The sequence below is a fragment of the Tenebrio molitor genome, chromosome 7, assembly GCF_963966145.1.
Source record: "Tenebrio molitor chromosome 7, icTenMoli1.1, whole genome shotgun sequence".
NCBI classification, from domain to species: Eukaryota; Metazoa; Arthropoda; class Insecta; order Coleoptera; family Tenebrionidae; genus Tenebrio; species Tenebrio molitor.
Window position 1 is genome coordinate 2,750,094 of NC_091052.1, and position 23,892 is coordinate 2,773,985.

At 35.0% G+C, this 23,892-nt stretch overlaps 8 protein-coding genes and 2 non-coding genes across 14 annotated transcripts; 4 read left to right on the plus strand and 6 right to left on the minus strand.

Moving 5' to 3' along the window:
* Positions 1-63: 63 nt before the first annotated feature.
* Positions 64-2,218, minus strand: GCS2beta (glucosidase 2 subunit beta). Its single transcript, XM_069054922.1, has 3 exons — positions 1,583-2,218; positions 1,223-1,531; positions 64-1,148 (listed from the first exon to the last, which is right to left on the minus strand). The coding sequence occupies exons 1-3, from the start codon at positions 2,094-2,096 to the stop codon at positions 358-360; spliced, it is 1,614 nt and encodes a 537-aa protein (XP_068911023.1). The 5' UTR covers positions 2,097-2,218; the 3' UTR covers positions 64-357.
* A 79-nt stretch (positions 2,219-2,297) lies between these two features.
* On the plus strand, positions 2,298-6,657 carry Tace (ADAM 17-like protease Tace). 5 transcript variants are annotated; one of them, XM_069054916.1, is made up of 10 exons: positions 2,298-2,504; positions 2,564-2,800; positions 3,426-3,550; positions 3,604-3,939; positions 3,991-4,185; positions 4,262-4,412; positions 5,054-5,289; positions 5,376-5,817; positions 5,871-5,986; positions 6,038-6,657. In XM_069054916.1, exons 1-10 carry the CDS (start codon positions 2,450-2,452, stop codon positions 6,323-6,325), a joined length of 2,181 nt encoding a protein of 726 aa, XP_068911017.1. In that variant the 5' UTR covers positions 2,298-2,449; the 3' UTR covers positions 6,326-6,657. The 5 variants fall into 5 exon arrangements, with proteins under 5 accessions (XP_068911017.1, XP_068911018.1, XP_068911020.1 ...); XM_069054917.1 differs by lacking the exon at positions 4,262-4,412 and adding an exon at positions 4,508-4,646; XM_069054918.1 differs by having other exon boundaries at positions 2,304-2,504; positions 2,551-2,800.
* trus (programmed cell death 2 like trus) lies at positions 3,990-10,999 on the minus strand. The gene is made up of 4 exons (XM_069054933.1): positions 10,783-10,999; positions 10,161-10,324; positions 9,834-10,108; positions 3,990-8,217 (listed from the first exon to the last, which is right to left on the minus strand). The coding sequence occupies exons 1-4, from the start codon at positions 10,888-10,890 to the stop codon at positions 7,502-7,504; spliced, it is 1,263 nt and encodes a 420-aa protein (XP_068911034.1). The 5' UTR covers positions 10,891-10,999; the 3' UTR covers positions 3,990-7,501.
* On the minus strand, positions 8,305-8,376 carry TRNAD-GUC (transfer RNA aspartic acid (anticodon GUC)). Its single transcript has one exon. It is a non-coding gene; the product is annotated as a tRNA-Asp (tRNA).
* Positions 8,427-9,817, plus strand: LOC138135940 (solute carrier family 25 member 32-like). The gene has a single exon (XM_069054943.1). It carries the CDS (start codon positions 8,533-8,535, stop codon positions 9,487-9,489), a length of 957 nt encoding a protein of 318 aa, XP_068911044.1. The 5' UTR covers positions 8,427-8,532; the 3' UTR covers positions 9,490-9,817.
* On the plus strand, positions 10,548-10,619 carry TRNAA-CGC (transfer RNA alanine (anticodon CGC)). Its single transcript has one exon. It is a non-coding gene; the product is annotated as a tRNA-Ala (tRNA).
* Positions 11,000-11,759: 760 nt separating the features above from the next.
* Positions 11,760-14,450, plus strand: Prp18 (pre-mRNA processing factor 18). The gene is made up of 5 exons (XM_069054941.1): positions 11,760-11,949; positions 12,036-12,156; positions 12,214-12,596; positions 13,814-14,026; positions 14,081-14,450. The coding sequence occupies exons 1-5, from the start codon at positions 11,887-11,889 to the stop codon at positions 14,351-14,353; spliced, it is 1,053 nt and encodes a 350-aa protein (XP_068911042.1). The 5' UTR covers positions 11,760-11,886; the 3' UTR covers positions 14,354-14,450.
* LOC138135948 (uncharacterized) lies at positions 14,345-16,069 on the minus strand. The gene is made up of 3 exons (XM_069054951.1): positions 15,797-16,069; positions 15,600-15,743; positions 14,345-14,526 (listed from the first exon to the last, which is right to left on the minus strand). The coding sequence occupies exons 1-3, from the start codon at positions 15,921-15,923 to the stop codon at positions 14,453-14,455; spliced, it is 345 nt and encodes a 114-aa protein (XP_068911052.1). The 5' UTR covers positions 15,924-16,069; the 3' UTR covers positions 14,345-14,452.
* A 1,102-nt stretch (positions 16,070-17,171) lies between these two features.
* Positions 17,172-21,812, minus strand: LOC138135942 (uncharacterized). Its single transcript, XM_069054944.1, has 9 exons — positions 21,611-21,812; positions 20,893-21,280; positions 20,616-20,834; positions 20,355-20,566; positions 18,104-18,660; positions 17,977-18,039; positions 17,561-17,927; positions 17,439-17,501; positions 17,172-17,377 (listed from the first exon to the last, which is right to left on the minus strand). The coding sequence occupies exons 1-5, from the start codon at positions 21,655-21,657 to the stop codon at positions 18,600-18,602; spliced, it is 927 nt and encodes a 308-aa protein (XP_068911045.1). The 5' UTR covers positions 21,658-21,812; the 3' UTR covers positions 17,172-17,377; positions 17,439-17,501; positions 17,561-17,927; positions 17,977-18,039; positions 18,104-18,599.
* A 22-nt stretch (positions 21,813-21,834) lies between these two features.
* On the minus strand, positions 21,835-23,373 carry LOC138135943 (pyrroline-5-carboxylate reductase 3-like). The gene is made up of 5 exons (XM_069054945.1): positions 23,091-23,373; positions 22,779-23,032; positions 22,509-22,727; positions 22,244-22,455; positions 21,835-22,189 (listed from the first exon to the last, which is right to left on the minus strand). The coding sequence occupies exons 1-5, from the start codon at positions 23,212-23,214 to the stop codon at positions 22,120-22,122; spliced, it is 879 nt and encodes a 292-aa protein (XP_068911046.1). The 5' UTR covers positions 23,215-23,373; the 3' UTR covers positions 21,835-22,119.
* Positions 23,374-23,892: the final 519 nt, after the last annotated feature.

A 23,892-nucleotide genomic window follows, 5' to 3' on the forward strand; every position in this document is an offset into this window, starting at 1 on the left:
TTCAACAGTATCGATCAACGTCCAAAACAAACAGTAATTAGCATCGAAAACAAGTCATAAAAATCGTATCTAAATTGTTTTATTAAATAGCAATTGAACTCGTAACTGATAACAAGGTTCTTGGTCTTACAATTATCACTGCTTATCTTCCACCACACAAAAACTTTTACTAAATGAAAAAATAAAAATGTCCACAAACATAAAGACCAACTACAAATTATTTTACAGCTTTTTATAGTCAAAAGTCTGTTATTACAATTGCTGTAAATTCCTTCATCTCTAGAAAAAATATACAGACCACTATTGATTATATAAAAAGTTACAAACTTTTAAGTATTACAAGTATCAAAGTGAATGTTACAACTCATCATGTAAATCATCATCATTAGATAACTCTCTGCAAGCTGCAGGTGTAACAAATTCAAAAAGATATTCACATCTATTAGGTTCAGACACTGAAGTCACTTTATTTTCTGTACCACACACAACTTTCACTTTAGAAGACCTTTGAGGACCATTCCAACATGATTGTCCTCTATCATACAGCATGAATTCATATTTGTTGTCTTCTAGACCATCCCACCTACCCCAAGTACCTAATCTGGTCTCTGCAGACCCTGATTTAGGCTGCTGAGTAGTTTTTTCAAATGGACATAACTTATAGATGTATTCATGATCAGAGTAATCAAAACATTCACCTTCTAAACTTGCAAATTCTTCATCTGGACCAAAATCTTTTTCCAAATATTCCTGAATACTTTTTATCTCTGATTCAATGTCTCTTACAGCTCTTTCAGCTTCAGCAAATTCATTTCTAGCTGATGTAGCTTGATCTACTATTTTCTGTGTTTCTTCATCATACTGTAAAGCTTTAGAAGGTTCATCTACTTGCTCTTCTGGTTGGTAAGGTTCTTCTTCTTCCTCCTCTTCTTCTTCTCCATCAGTAGCGCCATCATCATGTTCTTCATCCTCTTCTCCTTCTTGAAGATCCTCAAGTTCACCAGGAGTTGTTTCAGTTGTTGGTGGTTTAAATAGCCCAGCATCCATCATTAAATAGGGTTTAATGTTAGGCCAAGCATCAGTAATAAACTTTTCAAGATCAACAGATTCTTCATTATTTAAGAAGTATTTAGCCTCTTCTTCAGATACTACAACAAAACATAAAAGTTGTAATAAAATATAATTGAATAAAAAAAAAATCAGAGATTTTATTTTATATCACCTTCTCCATTTCTGTCCTTATCAAATGTTTGTCTTGTTTGTAACTCAGATAAGTCAATTAAACCATCTTGATTAGAATCAAATTTATTGAAGGTTTCTGTTGCTTCTACTCTATTCTTTGCTGCCTCTGCTTCAGCTTTCTGTTTCTTTTCTTCTTCTTCCAGTTTACGATATAATTCTAAAGCTTTATTCTCTAAAGCTTCTATTCCATCTTTAAGCTTTTGTTTCTCTGCTTTTACTTTCTCAGCTTCATCTTTGTTTTTCTGTAGTTCTACCAATTTCTCCTTCTTCTCTTCTTTCCTCTGGATACCTACAAAAGATCTCTTGGCTTAAAGAAACTATTTAACTTTGTACAAAATACCTCTCTGACTAAGCTCAGCTTTGAGATGTTTACCAGCTTTTATAAGTTCAGCTTTTCTTTGAGCTTCTTCCCTTGCATGTCTCCCCAACTGTAGGCAAATATTTGAGCATGTGACAGTGTACTTTGCATACTCATCACTGCCATCACAACAATCACATATTCCATCATTAACACGACTGGAGGCTAAATTTAAGGGTTTGTGACCTGCATTAGCGCAGTAAAATATTCCATTGGGGCAAGCTGACGTCCCTGGTTCATCACTTCCGTCTGGACAATCACAATAATCGTCGTTTACTTGACTAAATGCTATGGTTTTGCTGTTATCAAAACATAAAAAATTCCGGTCTGGGCTGTATAAAGATGCTCTAGATAAAGAAACCCCACGAGGCCTTGGAACTTCTGAACTACATAATACGGTTAATACGGCAAAAAATGTTACGACTGAAGTATGAAATTTAAAATTTTTTACGGACAACTCCATCACGTTCCGAACACCGGTACAAAACGCTGACATTTGCGATTGTAGAAAACATGCGCATAGTGTAAAGAAAGACACGTCAGTGCAATTTTGACATTGATATGTAGAAGAACATAGCACGTGACTGAAATTTCTTTACAATACCGTGTTGATTTAGCTCCACCCATGTACTTTTTGTGATAAGAACTGGGGATTTTCTCGAAATAAAAAGTGACACTGACAGCTGAATTGAAAGAAGACAGCTGTTTTATGATAATTGATTGATAATGGCATTCCCATTACAAATTATCCTGAGATATGAATTAATACGTCCTTGGTGTTGCATAGATAATTCGTAATTACGTAAATTTACAATGCTTATGTTGTGTATTTGAATAGCGTAAGAAACAATGGATTCACTCTTTTTAAATATTGTTTTATTTTCATTACTCGTTTTTGCAAGAGGTAAGTAATACAAATATTTTTTGTATATGAATGTTGAATCATGCAGATGCACTTTTTAGGATCGATTTACAAAAATTTAAAACATTTTGAGACAGTTCATGCAGATGATATAACTCACAAAATTGTGAAAAGAGGAATCGCAGAGAGCTCTCATCCATTCAATAAAATCAAGGAAGTTAATTTTAATACTCTTGGGAGAGATTTTCGTCTCATTTTGACCCCCAAAAGAAGTGTTTTACATTCTAAATTTAAAGCTTATGCTGTTGATGGTGATGGAAAAGAGACTTCAGTTCACATAGGAAAGTTATTTCTGTAATATTTTTTTAAGTTTCAGTAGGTGCTAATATTTTCTTCAAAATGCTTTTTCCTATTTTCCGTTCATAACAGAGCTGTTACCAAAAAACAGTATCGTAAATCGTAACAGCACTAACAGCTGAAAGCGGTTCTACCTTCTACCGATAGTAAAATTTACGGTTATTATGTTGGTACTGCCAGACTCCTCTCTAAAATCTAGAGGATTCTGGGAGCGTCAGCCAATACGCGCGAATATCCCAAAGTCGACAAGTGTTTCAATTGTTTTTTCAATCATAAAATTCCCCACAATTTTAAAATTCTTACTTTTGATTTAAAAACGGCTGAAAAGGTGCAAAATAGAAAACAGCGTATAAAAAAAGTAGTTTCATACGGCGTTTATTCCATTTGACCTTTATAAAACGCGAGACTCGTTTTATAAACTTGGACTCAGGGAATAAACACTTTCTTATGAAACTCGTTTTTTAATACATATACTATTACGTTTGAAGTTTACTCTTTATCAAATACATATTTAAAAATCATGATTGATTTGACTGATTTAAGTTTCTTAGAATTAGTCGAGGAGAAGTGGCGTTCAATTTAAATTTGAAAATCCAATTTTATTATTAGATCATGACGATTTTTATGACGGGCGGGTTTTTGGAGAGACGGTTTCCCACGTTAGCTTACATATGGAAGATGGTGTTATGACCGGTAGCATTCATTTACCAGACGAAATTTACCATGTTGAGGTAAAATTAACGATAAAATGAAAAGTACAATATTGAATGTCATTTTTTGATAGCCTTCTTGGCGTCATTTATCTCATTTGGATAACAGAACGATGGTCGTGTACAAACAGTCAGACGTAAAATTCAGCTGGGACCGGGAAAATTTACCTCCTGGTCAAGTCGGTCCAAGAATATGCGGTTACGTAAAGGAGGGCGAAGAACTTGACAGTGATGAAGATGAATTTGAAGAGCAACACCAGTGGACATCCCAACATCACAGAAATAAAAGACAAGTAGATCAGTACGAATACACTCCAACAAAAACGAGGTGTCCACTTTTGTTGGTCGCCGATTATAGATTTTTCCAAGAAATGGGCGCCAGCAATACGAAAACAACAATTAATTATTTGGTATAAGATAGACAGATCATGTAATAAATATGATTCTTGATTTTTTAACAGATAAGTCTAATCGATCGCGTACATAAAATTTATAACGACACTATTTGGCAAGATCGGCAAGAAGTTGATGGATTCAAAGGTATGGGTTTTGTAATAAAAAAAATTGTAGTCCACAGCGAACCGACTAGAATAAAAGCTGGAGAAGCTCACTATAACATGATAAGAGAAAAATGGGACGTGAGGAATTTGCTGGAGGTAACTCGTCACCGAGTCATTACCGTTTTTTTTTATTTGTTTTGTTTTTATTTGAATTTGTGTTTTTGTTTTAAAGGTTTTTTCACGCAACACACAAAATAAGGAAGTTTGTTTGGCACATTTATTCACACACCAAACGTTTCTAGCTAGAGACTCGTCTGTAGTTTTAGGCTTGGCATACATTTCTTCACCTAGAAGATTATCGCATGGAGGCATCTGTACTGCGGGTTATTATCATTTCTTTTTGTTATTAATTTGCTTTTTCTGTTTTTGTCTATATGTAGTTTCCATTAATGTTTGTACTAACAGTGTTGTGGTGTAGGTTTTCAGCAGGGAATATACACATAAAGACTTCTGTTTGGCCCACTTGTTTACCGATCTTAAATTTGAAGGAGGTATTTTGGGCCTAGCTTATGTAGGATCTCCAAGACGCAACTCAGTAGGGGGCATCTGCACCCCAGGTACTTTCACAACTAACTGCTATTTTCATATAAACTTTTTAATTTGTTCTTTCACACACTAATTTTCTTGTTACCAATTTAGCTAAAAATTTCTTTGTTCTATCCCTTCAGATTGCCGTAACTTATTAAAACCGTAACCAATATCTTACCCTTAAATTTAAAAAGTACCTACTCGCCTTTTGCATCTTATTTTTGAAAAACAAAGTGTCCAGAAGCCGTAAAATATGATCATAGAATATCTCAAAAATTTTAAAGTCAACTGTGATATCATTAATGTAATGTTTTTTGTTGCTTATTGTGGTAAAGGTTTTAAAACATTGTTGTAACTTCGTGGTTTTTGTATTGTGATTTTTTTCCTACATTACATTTATGTAATTAGACGCGCCTTGATACGATAGTTTTTGTAGAATACTTCAAAAATGGTTATACTCTATACTTGAACTCTGGTTTAAGTTCAAGTCGCAATCATTACGGCCAAAGAGTTATTACAAGAGAAGCAGATTTGGTAACAGCTCACGAATTTGGTCATAACTGGGGCTCTGAGCATGACCCAGACATACCCGAATGTTCGCCCAGTGCTAGTCAAGGGGGTTCTTATCTCATGTACACCTACAGCGTTAGCGGATATGACGTAAACAACAAAGTACGTAACATTTTCATACAAAAACAAATCGAATTACATCACAGTAATTTAATATGTAACAACGTTTTTATTTATCACAATTTTAGAGATTTTCTCCGTGCAGTTTGCGCTCTATAAGAAAAGTCCTTCAAGCCAAATCTGGCCGTTGTTTCTCGGAGCCCGAGGAGAGTTTTTGTGGCAACTTGCGTGTGGAGGGTGACGAACAATGTGACGCCGGCCTTCTGGGCACGGAAGACAACGACGCATGTTGCGATAAAGATTGTAAATTGCGACCGAAGGCGGTGTGCAGCGACAAGAATTCACCGTGTTGTCAGAACTGTCAGTACATGAACAGCGAGGTGAAATGCAGAGAAGCGCAGTACGCTACTTGCGAACAAGAATCTAAATGTAGCGGAGATCGGCCCGATTGTCCGAAGAGCCCTCCGATGGCCGACGACACAAATTGTCAAGAACGCGGAAAATGTAAAGCGGGCAAATGCATTCCGTACTGTGAAACGCAGGGAATGCAAAGTTGCATGTGCGACATAAGTAAGTGTTTGAGTTTGCGTTGAGGTCAGATGGGTGGAGTTTTGTGGTTTTAGTCGTAGACGCGTGCAAGCGATGCTGCCGGTCGAATATCAACGAAACTTGCTCTCCAGTTGATCCTCACGATATTCTTGCGGATGGAACACCGTGTATTCAAGGCTTTTGCAATAAAGTAGGAATTAATTGCGATAACCACGAGTCAAATTAACAAATCGTATTCTAGGGGCACTGTGAGAAAACTGTACAAGATGTCGTCGAGAGGTTTTGGGATATTATTGAAGATATTAACATAAATAAAGTTCTGCTTTTCCTACGAGATAATATTGTAGGAACTGTTGTATTAGTTACGGCGCTTTTGTGGATACCAACTAGTTGCGTGATCAACTATGTTGACAGGAAACGTAGACGCGAAGAACATCAACGAAAAGAGTGGAGGCGTAAAAGCGATTTGATTCATCCATCAGACAACAGGAGAATAATCCGAATAAGAGTGCCAAGAAGAAATACTTAACATTTGTCTGCGTTAAAAGAAAATACAATACCGCCATAATTTTACTTAATTCGTAACTCTGATTGTGATAATGACAACCTATTTTTATTTTATTGCGTCTTTGTGTAACATGATAGTTATCGTATTTGTGTTCATAGTTGGCAGTAAATGACAACAGTAATTGTAAATAACGTTTTATTATGATTAATGTCACACGTAAATGTATGTGAATAACTTTATTAATGCACTAAAATACGTCACTTGCTAAAATAGATGAAATTCAAGTCGATCAAAAAAAAATTGTAAGGACTCTCAGTAAATATTAAGTGCATAAATCGTCTTACTTATGTCAACTTGTTTATATTTCTCGTGTCTATCATCTACAAAACTGTATACTTGGGAGAATATCGTATTTTTACAAAAGTAAAATATTCAGTAACAACTTCCGACTGTCAATTGACCTAAGTATATTAAAAATGTGAAAGTACGTTTCAGATGTTACGTTCAGTTCGGTCCGGTCTTGGGGTGAAATTTTATACTTAAATGGACAGCTAAATACAATCCTGAAATAGTTGCAATTGCGGTCAAAAATAACTGGGACAGCACGTTACTGTAGACACTTCCAAACATATTGAGTTTGAATTAGCTTGGAAGTGTCTACAGTAACACACTGTCCCAGTTATTTTTGACCGCAATTGTATTTATACAACTAGTTATGAAAGTCATACTTTTGTTCATGAATTTGCAAATAAGTGAAAAAAGAGACTTTCATAACGTGTTGTAGGTGCACACTATTTTTTTGCATATCGATGTAAGTTGAGAAATTTGGTCTAAAAGGATTTATGAAAAAATGACAACAAAAAAATAGGTATGCTTTGACAATCATCTCCAAGGAGATGGATGTAAAAAAGTACTACTTTCTCTACGTTTTTTTCCTGTAAAAAAAAGTGCCACTTTCATTACGATATGCAAAAAACGAATATTAAATATCCAAGTCGATAAGTCAGCGTTCGCAGTTGTCGTCAGTGCTCGTAGAGGGCACATTCAAGATATTTGCGAGTAGGTTCTACAGAACAACATAAAAACAAAACCTAATTGACTATTAAATTGAATTTGTAACAATTTAAGAGAATGGGATTCAGTAAATAGAGAAAATGCTATAATAAGCTGCGGTGATGTAGATTATTGCGTGAATATTCAATAGATTTCTGATTGTACGACCACAGTCTCATGTCTCAGATTCGTGTCGGTGGACCAACAACTTTTACGGCACGTAAACACCAGTACAGTACCAAATTCCAGTCTTGAACATTGTTTGGCATCCCCGGTCAATTTTAATTTGGGAATAATCGTCGGCAAAATTTGAAATTCAAATATCACATCGCCCTGACAAAAACTGCATTTGTTTTGAAACCCTTGCAATGGATAGAGAAGAAGAGAATCGCCATCTCTATTATATCTCAAGATCTGGGTAGGATTCATTTGTATCTTTGAAAGGAAGTGATGGAACATTTTATCACCGTGAGCGGGATTGCTCTTTTCGTATTTTTCGTAAACGTTGTCGGTGATTTGCGCAGATGCACCTCCACTATCTGGACTCATTAAATTTAAATCGTCGTTTTTCTGCTGATATTCTTGTAACAGTTCCTTCACATGTCTGTCGCTAATGTTGGATGCAGAAGCAGTTTCTTCCCAAACGTTCATAAAAGAGGATACAAACTGAAACAGGGAAGATTTTCTCGGATCGGCGTGAATATTTTGGCATAGATCTTGCGGTAAAGGAGTAACTTCTTGCAAAAGAGCGACGATGTCGTGCTGGGGCATAATGGGGCTGTCGATGCTAATCACTTCGCCCTCGTCGCCTTCGATTTCTGCTGTAGCGGAGGGAGAGTGAAGCCTACCGACAGCACCCCCTAAAAGCAAAATTGTCTCATACAAATTATAATATTATCTTTGCTTATTTTATTTAAGAATTTATAATTATAAAAAATAAAAAAAGCCTCCCCGGCGGGGAATCGAACCCCGGTCTCCCGCGTGACAGGCGGGGATACTGACCACTATACTACCGAGGACTTGCGATGAAGTGTTGAGCAAACGTAAAATCAACGATGACGTTACTACATTTTCAATGATCAATAAACTTTCTAACCTCAAATTTTATTCTGATAAAGTAACTGCGTTAATATGTGGCGTTTTTATTGTGCAATTAAATTTTTCATTATGTAACCATGAGTCTCGGGGCTGAAATGGCCTCCCACGGCCTTAAAAATAACGTGAGTTTTTTCAGTCACGTCAAATATGAACACTTTATAGCCGGTATAAGTGGCGGTGTAACTTCTACTTTAATACTGCACCCCCTTGACGTGATCAAGATCCGCTTCGCCGTCAATGATGGGAAATTTACTGCGACACCGAAATACACAGGAATATGGAATGCATTCACTACGATATTCCGTCAGGAAGGCTTCTACGGTTTGTATCGCGGTGTAACTCCCAACGTTTGGGGAGCTGGAAGTTCGTGGGGGTTATATTTCCTATTTTATTCTACTCTCAAAAATTGGATACAAAAAGGCAATGCGAACACGGCTCTGGGACCGGGTCAACATCTCTTGGCAGCTTCTGAAGCTGGGGTGGTAACGTTATTTATAACAAACCCCTTGTGGGTTGTCAAGACTAGACTAGTTCTACAATATGGATCAGGAGGATCAAGTCAACAATACAAGGGGATGATCGACGCTTTGATTAAAATTTATCATCAAGAGGGGATAAGGGGGTACTACAAGGGACTAATTCCTGGGATTTTTGGAGTATCGCACGGCGCCGTCCAGTTTATGGTATATGAAGAATTGAAAAACGCCCACAACAACTACTACAACTTGCCAATATCCACGAAATTGACCACAATGCAATATCTTGCATTTGCTGCATTGTCAAAAATTGTGGCAGCTGGAACAACTTATCCATATCAAGTTGTTAGAGCCAGGTTACAAAATCAACACTATTCTTATAAAGGATCATTACACTGTATCACACAAACATGGAAATTTGAAGGGTGGAGAGGTTTTTATAAGGGCTTAGGTACTAATTTGTTGCGTGTTACACCTGCTACAATGATCACATTTTTGACTTATGAAAATGTATCCCACTTTTTAATGAAACATAGCAAAGAAAACACAGTTAGATAATTTTATGAATTCAATTAGTATGAGGTAACATGTGTACCTTTTTGTTCTTTGTTTTTGCATGTGCTACCTCATTTATTTTATTATGATTTAACACAGGGTTTTTACAAACCACTGAATAGTGAAATTATACATTGTTAAATATGAATACTTATTTTCATGTATTGTGATGTAATATTAGGACTATTTTCACATAATATATTTTTTCTTACATGTTGTTTATCATTTTTATTGTTTGATGGTCATATTTGAAGAATGTATGTTGCGCAAGTCCCCAATTTTGTTGTTCCGTATTTGTAAAAAGTGATTACAATAAAAAACAAAAACTCAAGTAGTTCTTTACTTACCGAATGCCCCATTATTAGCATTTCGATCATCAACGGTCAAGTTACCTAAACCTGTCCGAATCGACTCCTCAAAACTGCAACTTTCATCGTCTTCGTCAGAAACTCTTTCAACATTGTTGATCATATTTCCATTTTCTTCCTTTATATTTGCATTATTATCGTCCCAGTCGTCGGCATCAGCACACCAATCGGTGACACTAGTGTTGGACGCAACTGCCGCTTGTTCTTCATGTTCAATTATTTTTTCTTGAGATTGTACTCTGATACAAATCCAACTAAATGCAAATTGAGTGTCATTTTTCTTCAAACAAAATTGTGCCAACGTACCTTTCACTTTGATTCCAACAATTGGGATTTATGCAAGCAAATAAATAAAGAGTTCGGTGGTATGCAGAATTATCCAAGGGAGCATAAATTTGTATCACTAAAGGTCTCGGCAGTTGGCATAATGGGCAAATTGGCGATTCAAGCTTTATATTGCTAGGGACATCCTATAAAGGCAATAAACAAGAAATAAAGCATGTTTTGTGATTTCATTGATGATAGTAACATATTTTCGAATTTTATGAAACGAAAATTGTTTTTATGTTGATTTAATTTAAATTTAAATATTTTTATGATTTTTGGAAATATATGATTATATTAGTAAAAATAAAGTAAAAAATCAAAATAAAATGCTCTATAAAATCCTTTATTACAGGGACACTTATTGTAGGGGGTGTAACTCAGTGGTAGAGTGTCTGCTTCGCATGCTGAAAGTCCTGGGTTCAAATCCCAGCTCCTCCAAAAATTTTTTTTTAATTTTCAACACATCAAAATAAAAATGCAAAAACCAATTGACACAACGTCCATAATTAATTATTTTTCATGAAAAACACGTGGTAAATGATTTAGCAACAGAAAATACAAAATTTGCTTTGTCTTGAGTTGGGGTAATGTCACTACTTACAGGCTTTCCTCCAATTTTATTGGTGGTAAAATTAATTTGATTCTTATGCTTTTCGGTGATTAATTCATCTTCGAAACCGAGTAACACTTTCGTATTGTTTTGTGCCATGTTTCAGCATCAGCTGATATATTTATTCCATAAACTTAATATTCTGCTTTGTGCTATAGTCAACCAAATATACAATGGGTGAGTTTTGTCTCATAAGGATACCGTTTATTGGAAGTGTTCAAGACACGATTGTAGAGCGCCTGCGTACATTTAACCAACTTCACTGCTCTGCATTTATCGATTGCATTTAAAAAGTCGTAAAGTGCTTAACTTTAGATTATATTATTACGAAAGGTGAATCGACCCATTTTTATTTTTCACTCTCCATAACAAGTACGACGGGCGAATTTCAATCTAGATAGAAAAAGACGTTTACGACGGCAAAAACGAGCTATAATTTTCAATTTGGAATTTTTCTTTTATTGTTTCTTTTTTTTTCTATGTTTGCAAAACCTAAACAGTCGATCACAAAATTTACTTCTCAAATTTATAAATAAGAAGATCAATATATTACATTTATGTCAAGTTAACATTCGTTAGGTAATTCATATCGATAAAATTAATTAAATAAACTTCAAGCATTTTTCTAGTTAAATTTACCGCCATTATAAAACTCTAACCAGGTTTACTACCAACCTGACAGTATTTGAGTTGGTGGATCTACAATACATTCCTTGCAAATAAATAAAGTGCATTCACGTTGTTTTGGTATATTGGCAGGCCATGGAAATTTTGCATTTAATTTGGTAGTAGAGTTGTCTGTTGGATTAAGTTATGTCTTTCTAAGTTTGAGGTTATAAATAGGGTCAATGTCTAGTGCATTGTTGTCAGTTTTACTACAGCTACAGCGTGATCATTCTTCATTCATTTTGATCGGTCCGCACACAGAACACTTGGTCCGCATGTCAGGCGGAAATCAAACAGTGTGTCCAACGTTAAAAAAAATAAATTATACAATTACCAATTTGTAGGTTAAGAAGTTTTATTGTCAACAATTGAGAATAACAAAATATTTATGGTGTTACTTCTGCCAAAAATATAAAATAAGAACCAGAAATGGATATCTTAAAAGCCGAAATAGCAAAAAAACGGAAATTACTCGAAGAAAAAAAAATATTGGTGAGTATTATACCACCTCAAATTTTTCCAAAATTATGTCATACAATATAATTTTACCTTAAAGCCACACAAAATAATGTTTTCAGGCGCCAAATAAAAAATATTTTAAAAGGGGAGACTTATTAGCTAAAGAGCAAGAAGAGTATTGTGAAAAATATGGGACACATAAAAATGAGGACTCTGTTAATTCTACACAAACTCCTGAAGGTAGAACTTGTCAGTTCACGTTTTAGAGACGTCCTCAAATATGTGCCATAATTATAGGGAATAAATCAGAATCTGAAATGGAGGGACACAGTATTCTGCCCCGGAGTGAGGTCATCTCGCGATTACGCGACCGTTCCGAGCCGATTTTGTTTTTTGGGGAGACAGAAGTCGACGCTTTCAAACGGTTGCGATTATGCGAACTCTTAGAACCTGAAGTTAACAAGGGTTTCCGCAATGATTTTCAAGAAGCAATGGAACAGGTGGATCAAGCATACCTTGATGAACTTTTGGCAAATTCTGAAGATGCAAAAGCGAATTCAAAGTCAGTTGCTAAAGAAAAAAATGTTTCTATAACGTATGACGAGCTTCGTGAGATGGCTAAGGATATGGGACGCGGCGAACGGGAACGGGATATGACTGTCATTGTACACTTTATTAAGGTATATAGATTGGAAACGTCATGTCACAATTATATTTATTTTGAATATGGGGGAGGTTCTACATATGGGGGCGGTAGTTCATTTGGTTGAATCGGGGGTGGAATCGGGGCTTCTATCGTATATGGTGGAGGAGGCGGCAAACCTGAAACGGATCAGAATTACTGTAGAATTGTATCATTACATAATTAAAGAAACGTACCAGTTGCCGGTGAAACTTGCGTTCTTTGGTGTTCCTGTAACTGTTGCATCAACATTTGCATTATTGTTTGTGATAGAGATATAACTCGACCTGAAATATTTCTATTAGTGTTTTAACTCACGTGACGTGTTTATTTTTACCTGTCTCTTTGATTTTTCGTATCAAAACAATTTTTGATAGTCTTATGTATAGGGCGATTAAAAACCCAACCAAATAAAAAACTACCACCAAAACAATCAAAGCAACTGGAGCGTCGTCATCGGCCGCGACCATTTTTGTTTTACACTAAACAATATGATGATAAAACACTTGATGAAACTGTTCTTTATCTTATCTGATCTAAATATTTCGATTGTTGAGAATAAATGACTTTCAATATTGAAACATTACTCTTAATACTTGATATTAATAATGTATTTACAAATTTTTGTATTATTGGTAAATGCATATTAAGTCATTTTCTTTGCTCAGTAAACTCAACTATTTGAAATTTGTTACTGGAATTAATTTAATGCCAAATGTACTAAAAATATTTATCTGAGTGAATGAATCATCTCGTTTGGATATCTTAATTCCGAAGATCATAAATTTTAAAACGCAACTTCCTGAGATTGTTGATTGTTATCAAAGACTAATGTAGAAAGAAAAAAGAAGTTTTTTTACAAGACTTGCATAAAATGTCATTTTAGTACCTCAGTTAATTTATTGAAAGTGAGATTGTTACATAACGTGTCAAAGAAGCAGCAACGTAATGTATGAACAGGAAAATTGAAAGTACCCTTGAAAACACACAAACAAAAGTGAATTTCTGCGTTTATTTCAATGTTACAACCACTTGTATTGAATAATATAGGCCTGACAGCTTGCTGTGTGTCATTCACCCACGTTATGCCCTGTTTTGCTGTCTTTTTGCATACATTTCTTTTACGATTCAATTATTAAATACATTCGGTCGTGCAAAAAATAGCATATCTATTCATGTGTATTAAAAATATGAGGGAATATAACATTTTTGTAGTTTATTCTGAAACTATGGCAAGAACAGCTGCAGGACCGTTCCTCCGAAGAAAAACAAGGAACCAAAGGCAAACTGGCAGGCGCCACGTACACCCAAACCCAGGAATATCTCAAGCCTCTCCTCAGAAAACTGAAAGCGTTCACACTTCCAGAAGATATTTCGGACAGTTTAACAGAAATCGTCGTTCACTTATTGAACAGAAATTATCTCAAAGTAAAACTGAATAAAATTCTTTGTGAATATTATCGGATTAATGGAATTTTTTAGGCGAGCGACGCTTATTTGCAAATGGCCATCGGCAACGCACCTTGGCCAATCGGAGTCACTATGGTTGGTATCCACGCTCGTACAGGTCGCGAAAAGATTTTCTCAAAAAACGTTGCCCACGTAATGAACGACGAAACTCAAAGAAAATACATTCAAGGTCTGAAGCGGCTGATGACTAAATGTCAAGAGTATTACCCCACTGATCCATCCCGATGTGTGGAATATGCAGCTTTTGGAACACCACCACAACGTGAGTCAGCTTCGACGAGTTAATACATTTATTATTATTATGTCGTACTTGGATTTTGTACATAAAGTTAACAATACTTAAGTTAACAATAAAGTTACTTATGTGGGTCTAATAATGTGACATTAGGGTTTTTGTTCGTGCAGTGAATAAGGCGGTGGATAATCTTGCGGCGGATAATCTTGCGGTGGATAGAAACCTAAAATTGGAAATATTTAGTACTAGTGTGTATAAAATACAACCTGTCACAGAAATAAGTACATTAATTTTAACCAGTGGCAGATCTCGTCAAGAACACCAAAATTGTTATGTACCTACCATTTTTTCGAAATATAATTTTCATTTCAGTGTTTTACGCCCTCATAAATTAACGAGCTGTCTATTTTCTATGTAGTTATTTAACCCAATGACAGTGACCGTGAAATAATAGTTTTTGTAAAATCAGAGCAAAACATTGTGTTTTTAGAATAAAGTTTTTTCGCTCTGCGGCCGAGGTGAAGAGGATTACATTTTTAGTTAGTTTTATCCGACTCAGTCAGGTGTTAACGTGTTGATTCTGTGATTCGAGCTCAAATTTTGTGAAAATGGTGCGTTTATTTTCGAATAGTGAATACATAGATATTGTGTAGTGTATGGTGAAGTGTGCGGGAGTGTTCCTCGAGCCCAGAGAATTTCCGTGCGACTTCTTCTTGTGGGGGTACACACAATTCGCAATAACAGGTATGTTGGAAAGAGTGGAAGAATCATTTCGTCGGCGCCTTCATTATTGTATTAACAACAACGGCGGTCACTTTGAATAATGATTAGTGATTACTCTGATTACTCCATGAAAATTTTTACGGATTAATATACTAATTTTAGGAGACATTTTGTCATTATCTTAGGTATGGGCGATTCATTAGGATCAGTTTAAAATATTTATTATTAAAATTGTTTTCATTTAATAACTACCATATAGGTAATTCTCTTTTTTCTCTTCCACACTTATCATTATAGGTCACAGTAACGGGCGTAGCAGTTAACTGCTGTGCATTAGTTAGCAAAAAAAACAAGTGAAACTTTTCTTGCATTTGTTTTTTCTTCTCCGCTTATCAACGTCGGCGAAGCAAATAATCCCCATTGGCGGCGGGTAATGAAATTTGTGCCAAAATTTCAAGGTTTAGGAAAAAAATGTATTTATTTCTGAGACACGTTGTATATCATAGTTTTGGTAAGAACATCACGTAACAGTCAACCGGCGGTGTAAAAAATACAAATTATGGCCATATTTACCTGCTGGTGGTGCCGGTGGCGGTGCTTGTGCGGATGAATAGGGTGTCATAGTTTGTTGTGGTTGTGGTGGGCAAACTTGTACTACTTGGCTGGGTGGAATTGATCCTCCGACAACCACCATTTGGATAGTTGGTATAAGCCTCCCTAAAAGAGTTTCAATTAAAAAAATGAGCAGATAATATTAACAACGTACTTACCCATTGAAATAATTTGATTTCTTAAACGAAAATTTACCCTAAATAAATAAATGACGACGAAAACCACTTCAGTAATCGCTATTCCTCCGCAGATAGCAGCAGCGGTATTGCTGAAAGTTTTGTCCATTTTATTGCACAAGAATTCACCAGGTTATTTTGTTTCTTTGGGTGTAGTGTTCGGTTAATCAGAAAAAAATCAATTTCTGTAGGTAGATAGCTGATTTATCACTTCTCGTTACTGTCACTGATAAGGTAACGGAAATTAGTTTTTTCGCAGTAATACGTTGTAAAACAACTACCTACGTAAATTCTTTATTAAAAAACCAAAGAATAAAATCTTGTTTTTAAGTGACATTCTGCAAATACTTGTAAACATTATAATAACTTATAATCAGTAAAAAGCAGGCGCACGTTACTTTGAACTAAAAAATTATTAGTCTTTCTCGAGTACAACTTCCTGTGATTGATGTTGTTTGTTTTATTTCTGTAGAATCTTATCAGGAGACATTATTGGCTATGACAAGTAAGAAAATAGTAAAAGAAGTAATGAAACGTATACAAAGATTGGTTCTATTTTTGCAATAAAAAGAATACATTTACTGGATTTGGAGAATGGGGGAATTGTAAAGATTTTTGATAATAATACCCATTTGTTGAGCATATAAGTGTTTATTTTTGAAACCACCTTAGACAATAGTTGAAATATTTTAAGGAAACAAGCTTATTAAATCAAATCTCTATTAAACACAACATGTGCACGTATTTTGTTGAATCAGTGCTGGATTAATTATTCGGGGATATAGAGGATCGCCTAGAAAGTGAGTTGTTAATACTCGCAACAATATCATAATATATTTAACTCACTCGTGTCTACATTTTCTGGAGGCACAGGTACCAAACGCTTTTGTTTTAAGTTGACAAACTCTTCCACAAAGTAGTATCCTAAAAAAAAACAACATGAAACTCGACATAACTTACAGAATTTATTTTCATTACCGTTGTTCAGCAAAGTTAACATTTTTCGTCTCTGCACTTCAACGAATACAAAAATAATTGTGAACATAACTATGACGCTTAAAGAAAAATAAGTTGACGGGCCCCATTCGTAACCCTTTGTTGAAAAAGGGTCATCATCGAAATATGATTTACTCATTATTTCTGTTTTTTGGAGTACGACGTTAACAAACGGACAACTAAGTACGTAATCTTTTTTGCCGACTGAGATATTTATTTCATTTCGATTTTATCTATCGTTATCAATTTTAACAGATCAGATATCTTTTCACGTACCAAAATATTTCTGTTTTATGTAAACTGAAAAGTATAGACACAAATACAAAATGAATTGCATGGCAACAATGAATTAATATAAAAGTTAGTCAAGTAATAGTTTATTGCATCTTTGTATACAAAAATTTCACACAAATCGTTCACAGCATGAATTTGTAATTATAACTTCTTAAAGTGACGTTATTTCCAATTTAAGATTACTGACGATCACAACTGACAAATAAAATATTGAGTGTTTTATTTACTAATTTTAATTTCTGTTATTTGTGTTTATTCTGTTCGCAAGACCAGCTGCAAATAAATAGTTTGTACATGTAATTATAATTTTATAGTTATTTGAATTAATGCTTACCTTCCTCGATATATTCAGGCGGTATTCCCAAAAAGTTGTCACCCCTCTGGATAAAATAATAACCTATTTAGAAAGTATTTTCTTGATATGGCAAATTCATGCTTGTGCTTTTTTATACTTACCTCCATTGATCATATGTAAAGTTTGTTTTTTCACCTTTTCTGAAAGAACTAACAATACTAACATGCACAACAAAAAAATCGACGAAATTGGTAATAACACGATTAAATACAATTCCATTTTTACTGAATATGAAATCTCGATAATTACAAAAACTTCATTTTTACCGTATCATTATTTTACAGTATATCTAGAACTAAGTTATGAATATGTTATCTTGTTATCTATTGATAAGAATTAAAACAATAATCACAATATGACAGCCTAAGTCTCTATCGGCCACACAGAAATTAAGTCGAAATGAATGAGGCAACCTGCTGTGAGATAAGGTGAATTAATTTGCATTGTCTGTTCGTGTTGTTAGTCCCACTAAAAAATACAAATATTTAATGTGCAAAAATTATATTGTTATAATTACGAATATCAGCTGTTTCCGGCGATATTCCTACAAAACTTTTATTGTTCCAGACAAAGAAGTAACCTGTTAAAGTTGTAGTGTTTAATAAAATGTCTTACTGTAGAAGAGTCTACATCTAATGTCTTACCTTGTTTGATCATTTTTAAATAGTGTCTTTTAGATTTTTCAAAAGCAAATAGTATTACAAGCATCACAACGAAATAAATACCAGAAATCGGTAACATAATCGTTAAGTAAGTATTCATTGTAAATAGAGTAAATATACAAGGTGGCAACGTGCAAAGGTTTCTGGAAAAATGAGCGATCATTGATAAAATTATTTGTATTATCTTTGACGTTATTGTTGTAATAGATAGTAAGGAAGGTAGGGAGTTTAAAATTAAAAACTTTGTTTTTATCTGTAAATAATTATTGGGAAATTATGTTGTTTATGGTTCGACCGTGGAAGGTGGAAGAAATTAATTCAAACTATTGTCACGATTTTATTACAAAAATCAGTTTATAATGGACATTTTACATAAAAATAAAGTTTAATAATAGTGCTGAGTAAAGCGGACCTGGGACCCACTTCTTTATTGGATCTAAGTTTTTAGTGGTTTTCATCGCGTAAAATGCGAATTAAATTATTTTCCAAGTTCTTCAGCTCGTCTAGCTGCTGCTTCGACCGCATTCATTACAGAGCCCCTAAAAATCAATTGCTTCAAAACTGTCGAATTGTTAATAGCTTATTGTAATGCAAGTGTGGAACGAGATTCATTAAAAAACGATTACAAAACTTGGACCACAAGCGATAGTGAGTGACCTAATTATACGAGTTTTACACTGGCCCTTTCAACGTCACATTAATACGGACACATTAATTCTCAAATTCTGACAGTGTCCAACAAAAAAGTCTGTTTTCTACTTCTATTGGATAATACTGTAATTATTAAGGCGTTTTTCATTAGATAACACGATTCATTACCCACGGCCCGTTGAATAATAATTTCAAAACTCACTGCAACTATATATTTAGTTTATGAAATCCAATCGCAAATTTTCATGCAGTGGTATCAAGTATTGGCGATTTCGGGTACCGTTGGGGGCGCCACTGAGCCACTGTTGCCAAGTCATACTCCCGCTCGACCCGGGTTACGTCTGTGCATTGTTTTTTTTAAATAAGTTGATGGTTTTACGTAATTTGCGTTTTTTGTGATGGCTTTTTTTAAGGTTACACAAAACTTTAGTTTATTAGAGGCAACAGCAGAAAGCGGATGTGTTGTGGAAAACTAAAAAGTGTTGTGTGCGAAATTGTTAATTTTATGTGGTGTTACTAAAGTGGTGGAAACAAGGTACGCAATTATTATGGGTTATGTCTACAAACAACTGTCTTGAGTAGTCCTCCACATGAAATTAAAGGGCAGTTATCTGTTGAAGATAATAACGTTGAAGGAGGCTATTTTGGCTGCAGCTGATTAACTTGCAAACATATTTCGGGGTGTTTATTTTATTGGTCCAAGTTGTACAGGGTCATTATAAATGATTGTAGTCGAAGCAAGCCATGCCCATGTTATGAAATTTTTGCCGCCTCGCTGTGAACTGTCAATTTTTGTTACTGTCAGTGTCATTTTTTTTAAGTGAAAAGTGCGGTGATGAGAATTCTATTTATTTCTTCATAATTTAACGATTGAATCTAAGAATATTGAGTTGTTTTGTAACCAATTTAACTTCTGTGTGTGAACGGCGTGCATTCACTTATTCATAATTTTTTGTATGGAGCGGAAACCATAAATTTTTCATTCAGTTTTTACGCCTACTTGGACTACAATCATTTATAATAAAAAATAAACCTGTACGTATACATTTTTTGTTATGACTGGCAAATCATCAAGACCCAACCATTTTTTTTTTGTGATATAGTATTGGGTGATTCAAAATGATTGTGGATAAATATGGGAACTATGCACAAAAATTTATGTGTCAACTGTGTAGGTGAGGTAGAGTTGGTATTTGTATGACATTCTCACGAGTAATAGCCATCATTATCCGCTCATTGAATAATAGACTATTATTTTTGTCAATGTTTATAAGAATTCTCCCTCACTAGTGAGGAAAGTGGTTTACTGTCCTCACTTGTGATGCAAACACCTACATTCGTTTTCTACTCAATTCTCTACAGTGCCACATTCTGCACTGACAAATAGTGTACAAAACGTCACTTTAAATACGATTGTTCGGGCGTTTTCGGCATATTAAACATGCTGGAAGTTTCTTTAAACACGGCTTGAGTTTTTTGGACACATAATTTGACGTTTATAAACTTTTTAGTCGCGCGTCTTATTCAACACTCGCTACACTCGTACCGCGTTTATAAATCTTGTTGCATAATATATTATTACCTCACTCCGCCCTTTTCTAAAGCGTGTACACCAGCGATTGTTGTCCCTCCTGCGGAGCAAACTTCATCTTTTAAAGTACCCATGTGTTTGCCGGTTTCTAGAACCATTTTAGCAGCACCCATTACAGTTTGTGCAGCAATTTTGGTAGACATTTCGCGGTGAAGACCCATTCTTACACCGCCGTCAGACAAGGCTTCAATAAATAAATACACCTGAAAAACGAAATAAAATAGAGGGTCTAAACCACAACACAATAAATACAAAAGCAGGTCCGCTGCTTGATATTGCACCAACGGCGTTGATCATTTTTTCTGGAAGCAACTGACATACTCCCGTTACTTCCAGAATTGATTTGATAAGAGATAAATCTTCTTCAGTCACGTTTTGGCCGGGACAGTAGGCGGTGTAGCCTGCACCCACTACCGTTGGGGTGTTGGGCATTACTCTTATAACTCTTGAACCTTGAAAGTTTTGCATTTTCTAGAATCAGTTCGCGTTCGTGAGTGTCATTTGGAATAAGCAGCAAAGTGCTTATTACCTCTTCTAATTCTTTTAAAGTAATTCCTGCTAAAATCGACACAAACAACTTATTACTGATCGTGTTAATTTTTGAATCTTGAATTAGCTTATCAAGCACCACATTCAACATGTGAGGTTTAACCGCCAAGAAAATAATGTCAGATTTTTGGGCCACCTCGTTATTGTTTGTTGTAACATTGGCGCCAAGCTGTTTCCAAACATCCAAATTTTTTACGTACGGACTTGAAACGTATACTTGCGAATACTTGATTAAACCTTTGTTTTCGATGCTATTGCATAAAGCTTTTGACATCTTGCCATCACCAATAAAACCAATTTTCTGTTTAATCTTAATGGGAGCTATTGTGCAAAATGTTTTTTCATTCAGTGCTCTCTTTATATTTTCGCTAGAAAAGCAAATTATCATAAAAGTGAGAAGTTTTTAACAGTTTTTGTGCCGAAGTGTTGCCCACTTGACCAAAAAACTTGAAGTAAAAAGTCAGCCAACCAAACGGTATACATAAAATGAAAAGGTCATATAAAATTGGAATATTTTTAATGGACTTGTTGGAACGTCTTAATTAAATATTAAACATCAAACATTTAGCAAACTTATCGTTGAAAATATCGAATGAATCGTGTCGTTCTAATTAACAGCTAATTTTATTGGCAACTGCTCGTGCCAAACATTTAGGTACTAGTCTGAAAATTTACACCCAATAATTTTCTATACTCACATAAAACAGTTCTTTGGGATTTTTATGATAGTATTAAGAGAAATCATATTTTTTATGGTCAAGGTACCGAGTTGCACAACAATTTGAAACAAGTGCTTTTGCGGTTAGAAATTAGGAAGGTTGACGATGCGTAACGACTATAGACGCAGCCTTCCCGGCGTCGTATTCATTTTAAAATAAACTTCGTCAGTGGCGGCGCCGCAAGGGGTAAATCAATAAAACTGTTTATTTTGCCATACCTATATTTACTACTTTGACAAACCTTTTCACTTAAATTCGGTACAATGTAAGAAAAAAAAAATGTGTTCACACTTATTTAACTACCTTCTATTTCAAATACGTTTTTTGTCATGATTTGACGTCATAGTAATTAGTATTCAATTATTATTCCTTTGCATAATTTAAAAATTCAACATAACCGTGAACATTGTGTACAATATTGCTCATTTATTACCCGTTAGAAAAATAAATAAAAATTCTAGGCTGAGTTTTTTTACTAGAGGCAAGTTTCATGTTTTTTTCTGGCCAAGTTCTGCAGATTTTTTTGCCGCGGACTCAATGGCATCCATTAGAGCGGCCCTACACCAATTAGAAAAAGTTAACTTTGCGACAGTTAATTTCGAACGAAAATACCTCACTCCACCCTTTTCTAAAGCATGGATTCCTGTGATTGTTGTACCACCTGGTGAACAAACTTCATCTTTTAAGATCCCCGTGTGTTTCCCCGACTCCAAAACCATTTTAGCAGCTCCAAGCACGGTCTGCGCCGCAAACTGCGTTGCCATATTTCGCGGAATTCCCATTTTTACACCGCCGTCGGAGAGAGCTTCAATTATCAAATAAACCTGTTAAGATAATATTTACGTAAGATATAAAATTTATGGTGCAAATTTTATACAAAGGCGGGGCCGCTGCCAGCGAGGGCTCCCACTGCATTAATCAGAGATTCTGGAACTTGCATGCAAACTCCTGAAGTTTCCAGGATTGTTTTGACCAAAAGTATGTCATCGTCGCTAGCTCTCTGTCCAGGACAAAAAACTGTACACCCCTCTCCTACCATCATAGGAGTGTTAGGCATCACGCGAATAACGCGTGAACCCTCCAAAGTCGCCAAACACTGAAATTTGAACCACTCATTATTACATAATTTATTGATAGTTTCTTTTACATTTTCTAAAGCCTCTAATGTAACACCTGCTAAAATTGATACAAACAATTTTCCTTTCACTGGTTTTCGTAAAGTTTCATAAATGTTAGCCACAGCTGTTGGAAGAATGTGGGGTTTTACAGCTAAAAAGATTATGTCGGATTCGGCGACGACTGCACCGTTTTCTGTTGTCGTTTTTGCTCCCAAATTATGCCAGGACTGTAGACCTTCCATGTGAGGTCCTGATATGAACAACTGTTTGTATTCTACTAATCCTGGAATTTTTTTTAGGCGTTTTGATTGAAATTTTGAAGAAATAAAAAAACCAGTTACCTTTTCTCACCATTCCTTCACATATTGCTTTTGCCATGTTTCCACCGCCGACAAAACCAATCGTTTCTTTTATTTTGGTTTTTGTTGGCATATTGCAATTACAAATCGAGTCTGATGCCATCATTAAAATACGACTGCTTTGATGCTTTTAACACTTTTAACTACTATACGTGCCAAGTTGTGTGGAAGTTAAATTTAAATGCGCAAAATTTTAAACTGCTAAAGTGCACAGGTTCAGGTTAGGTTTTCATGTTTATATTTGACATCGGAGCTGTCAAAATATAATGACATCATACCAGTGGCGCATCAAACGAATCGCCTTTGTTCAGCTGAAAATGAATTTCCGTCGAAAATATTCACTTTCAAATACCATACTTACTGGATTTTTAAACGCGACGAATGAATTGATGATGGTAATGAATAAGAAACATAAGCTTCGATTTATATTTAAACCATTTATTTTACGAATTATTAATATTCATAGAATTAAATATCTTAACCAAAGATATACATTTTGTATTATGTCAATAATTCTGAGTAATTTGCTGATGCCGGTAGAGAAAACAAAACAGAGCGAATCCAAAGTCTTTAGGTCACACACTTCACGATGAACTTTCAAATGCAGTCTTTTCAGTCAAATTTTCCGTCAACACAGAGGTTTAATAAAGCTTGGAGTTTGTGTGATAAAACATTAGTGCAGTTTTTTCACTCACTTGAATAATTTACACGATACATTCCATGCTGTCTACGGTTTACTAACACTGCTAAATGAGCTAACTTACTTAAGTGAGACTGTGTCGCT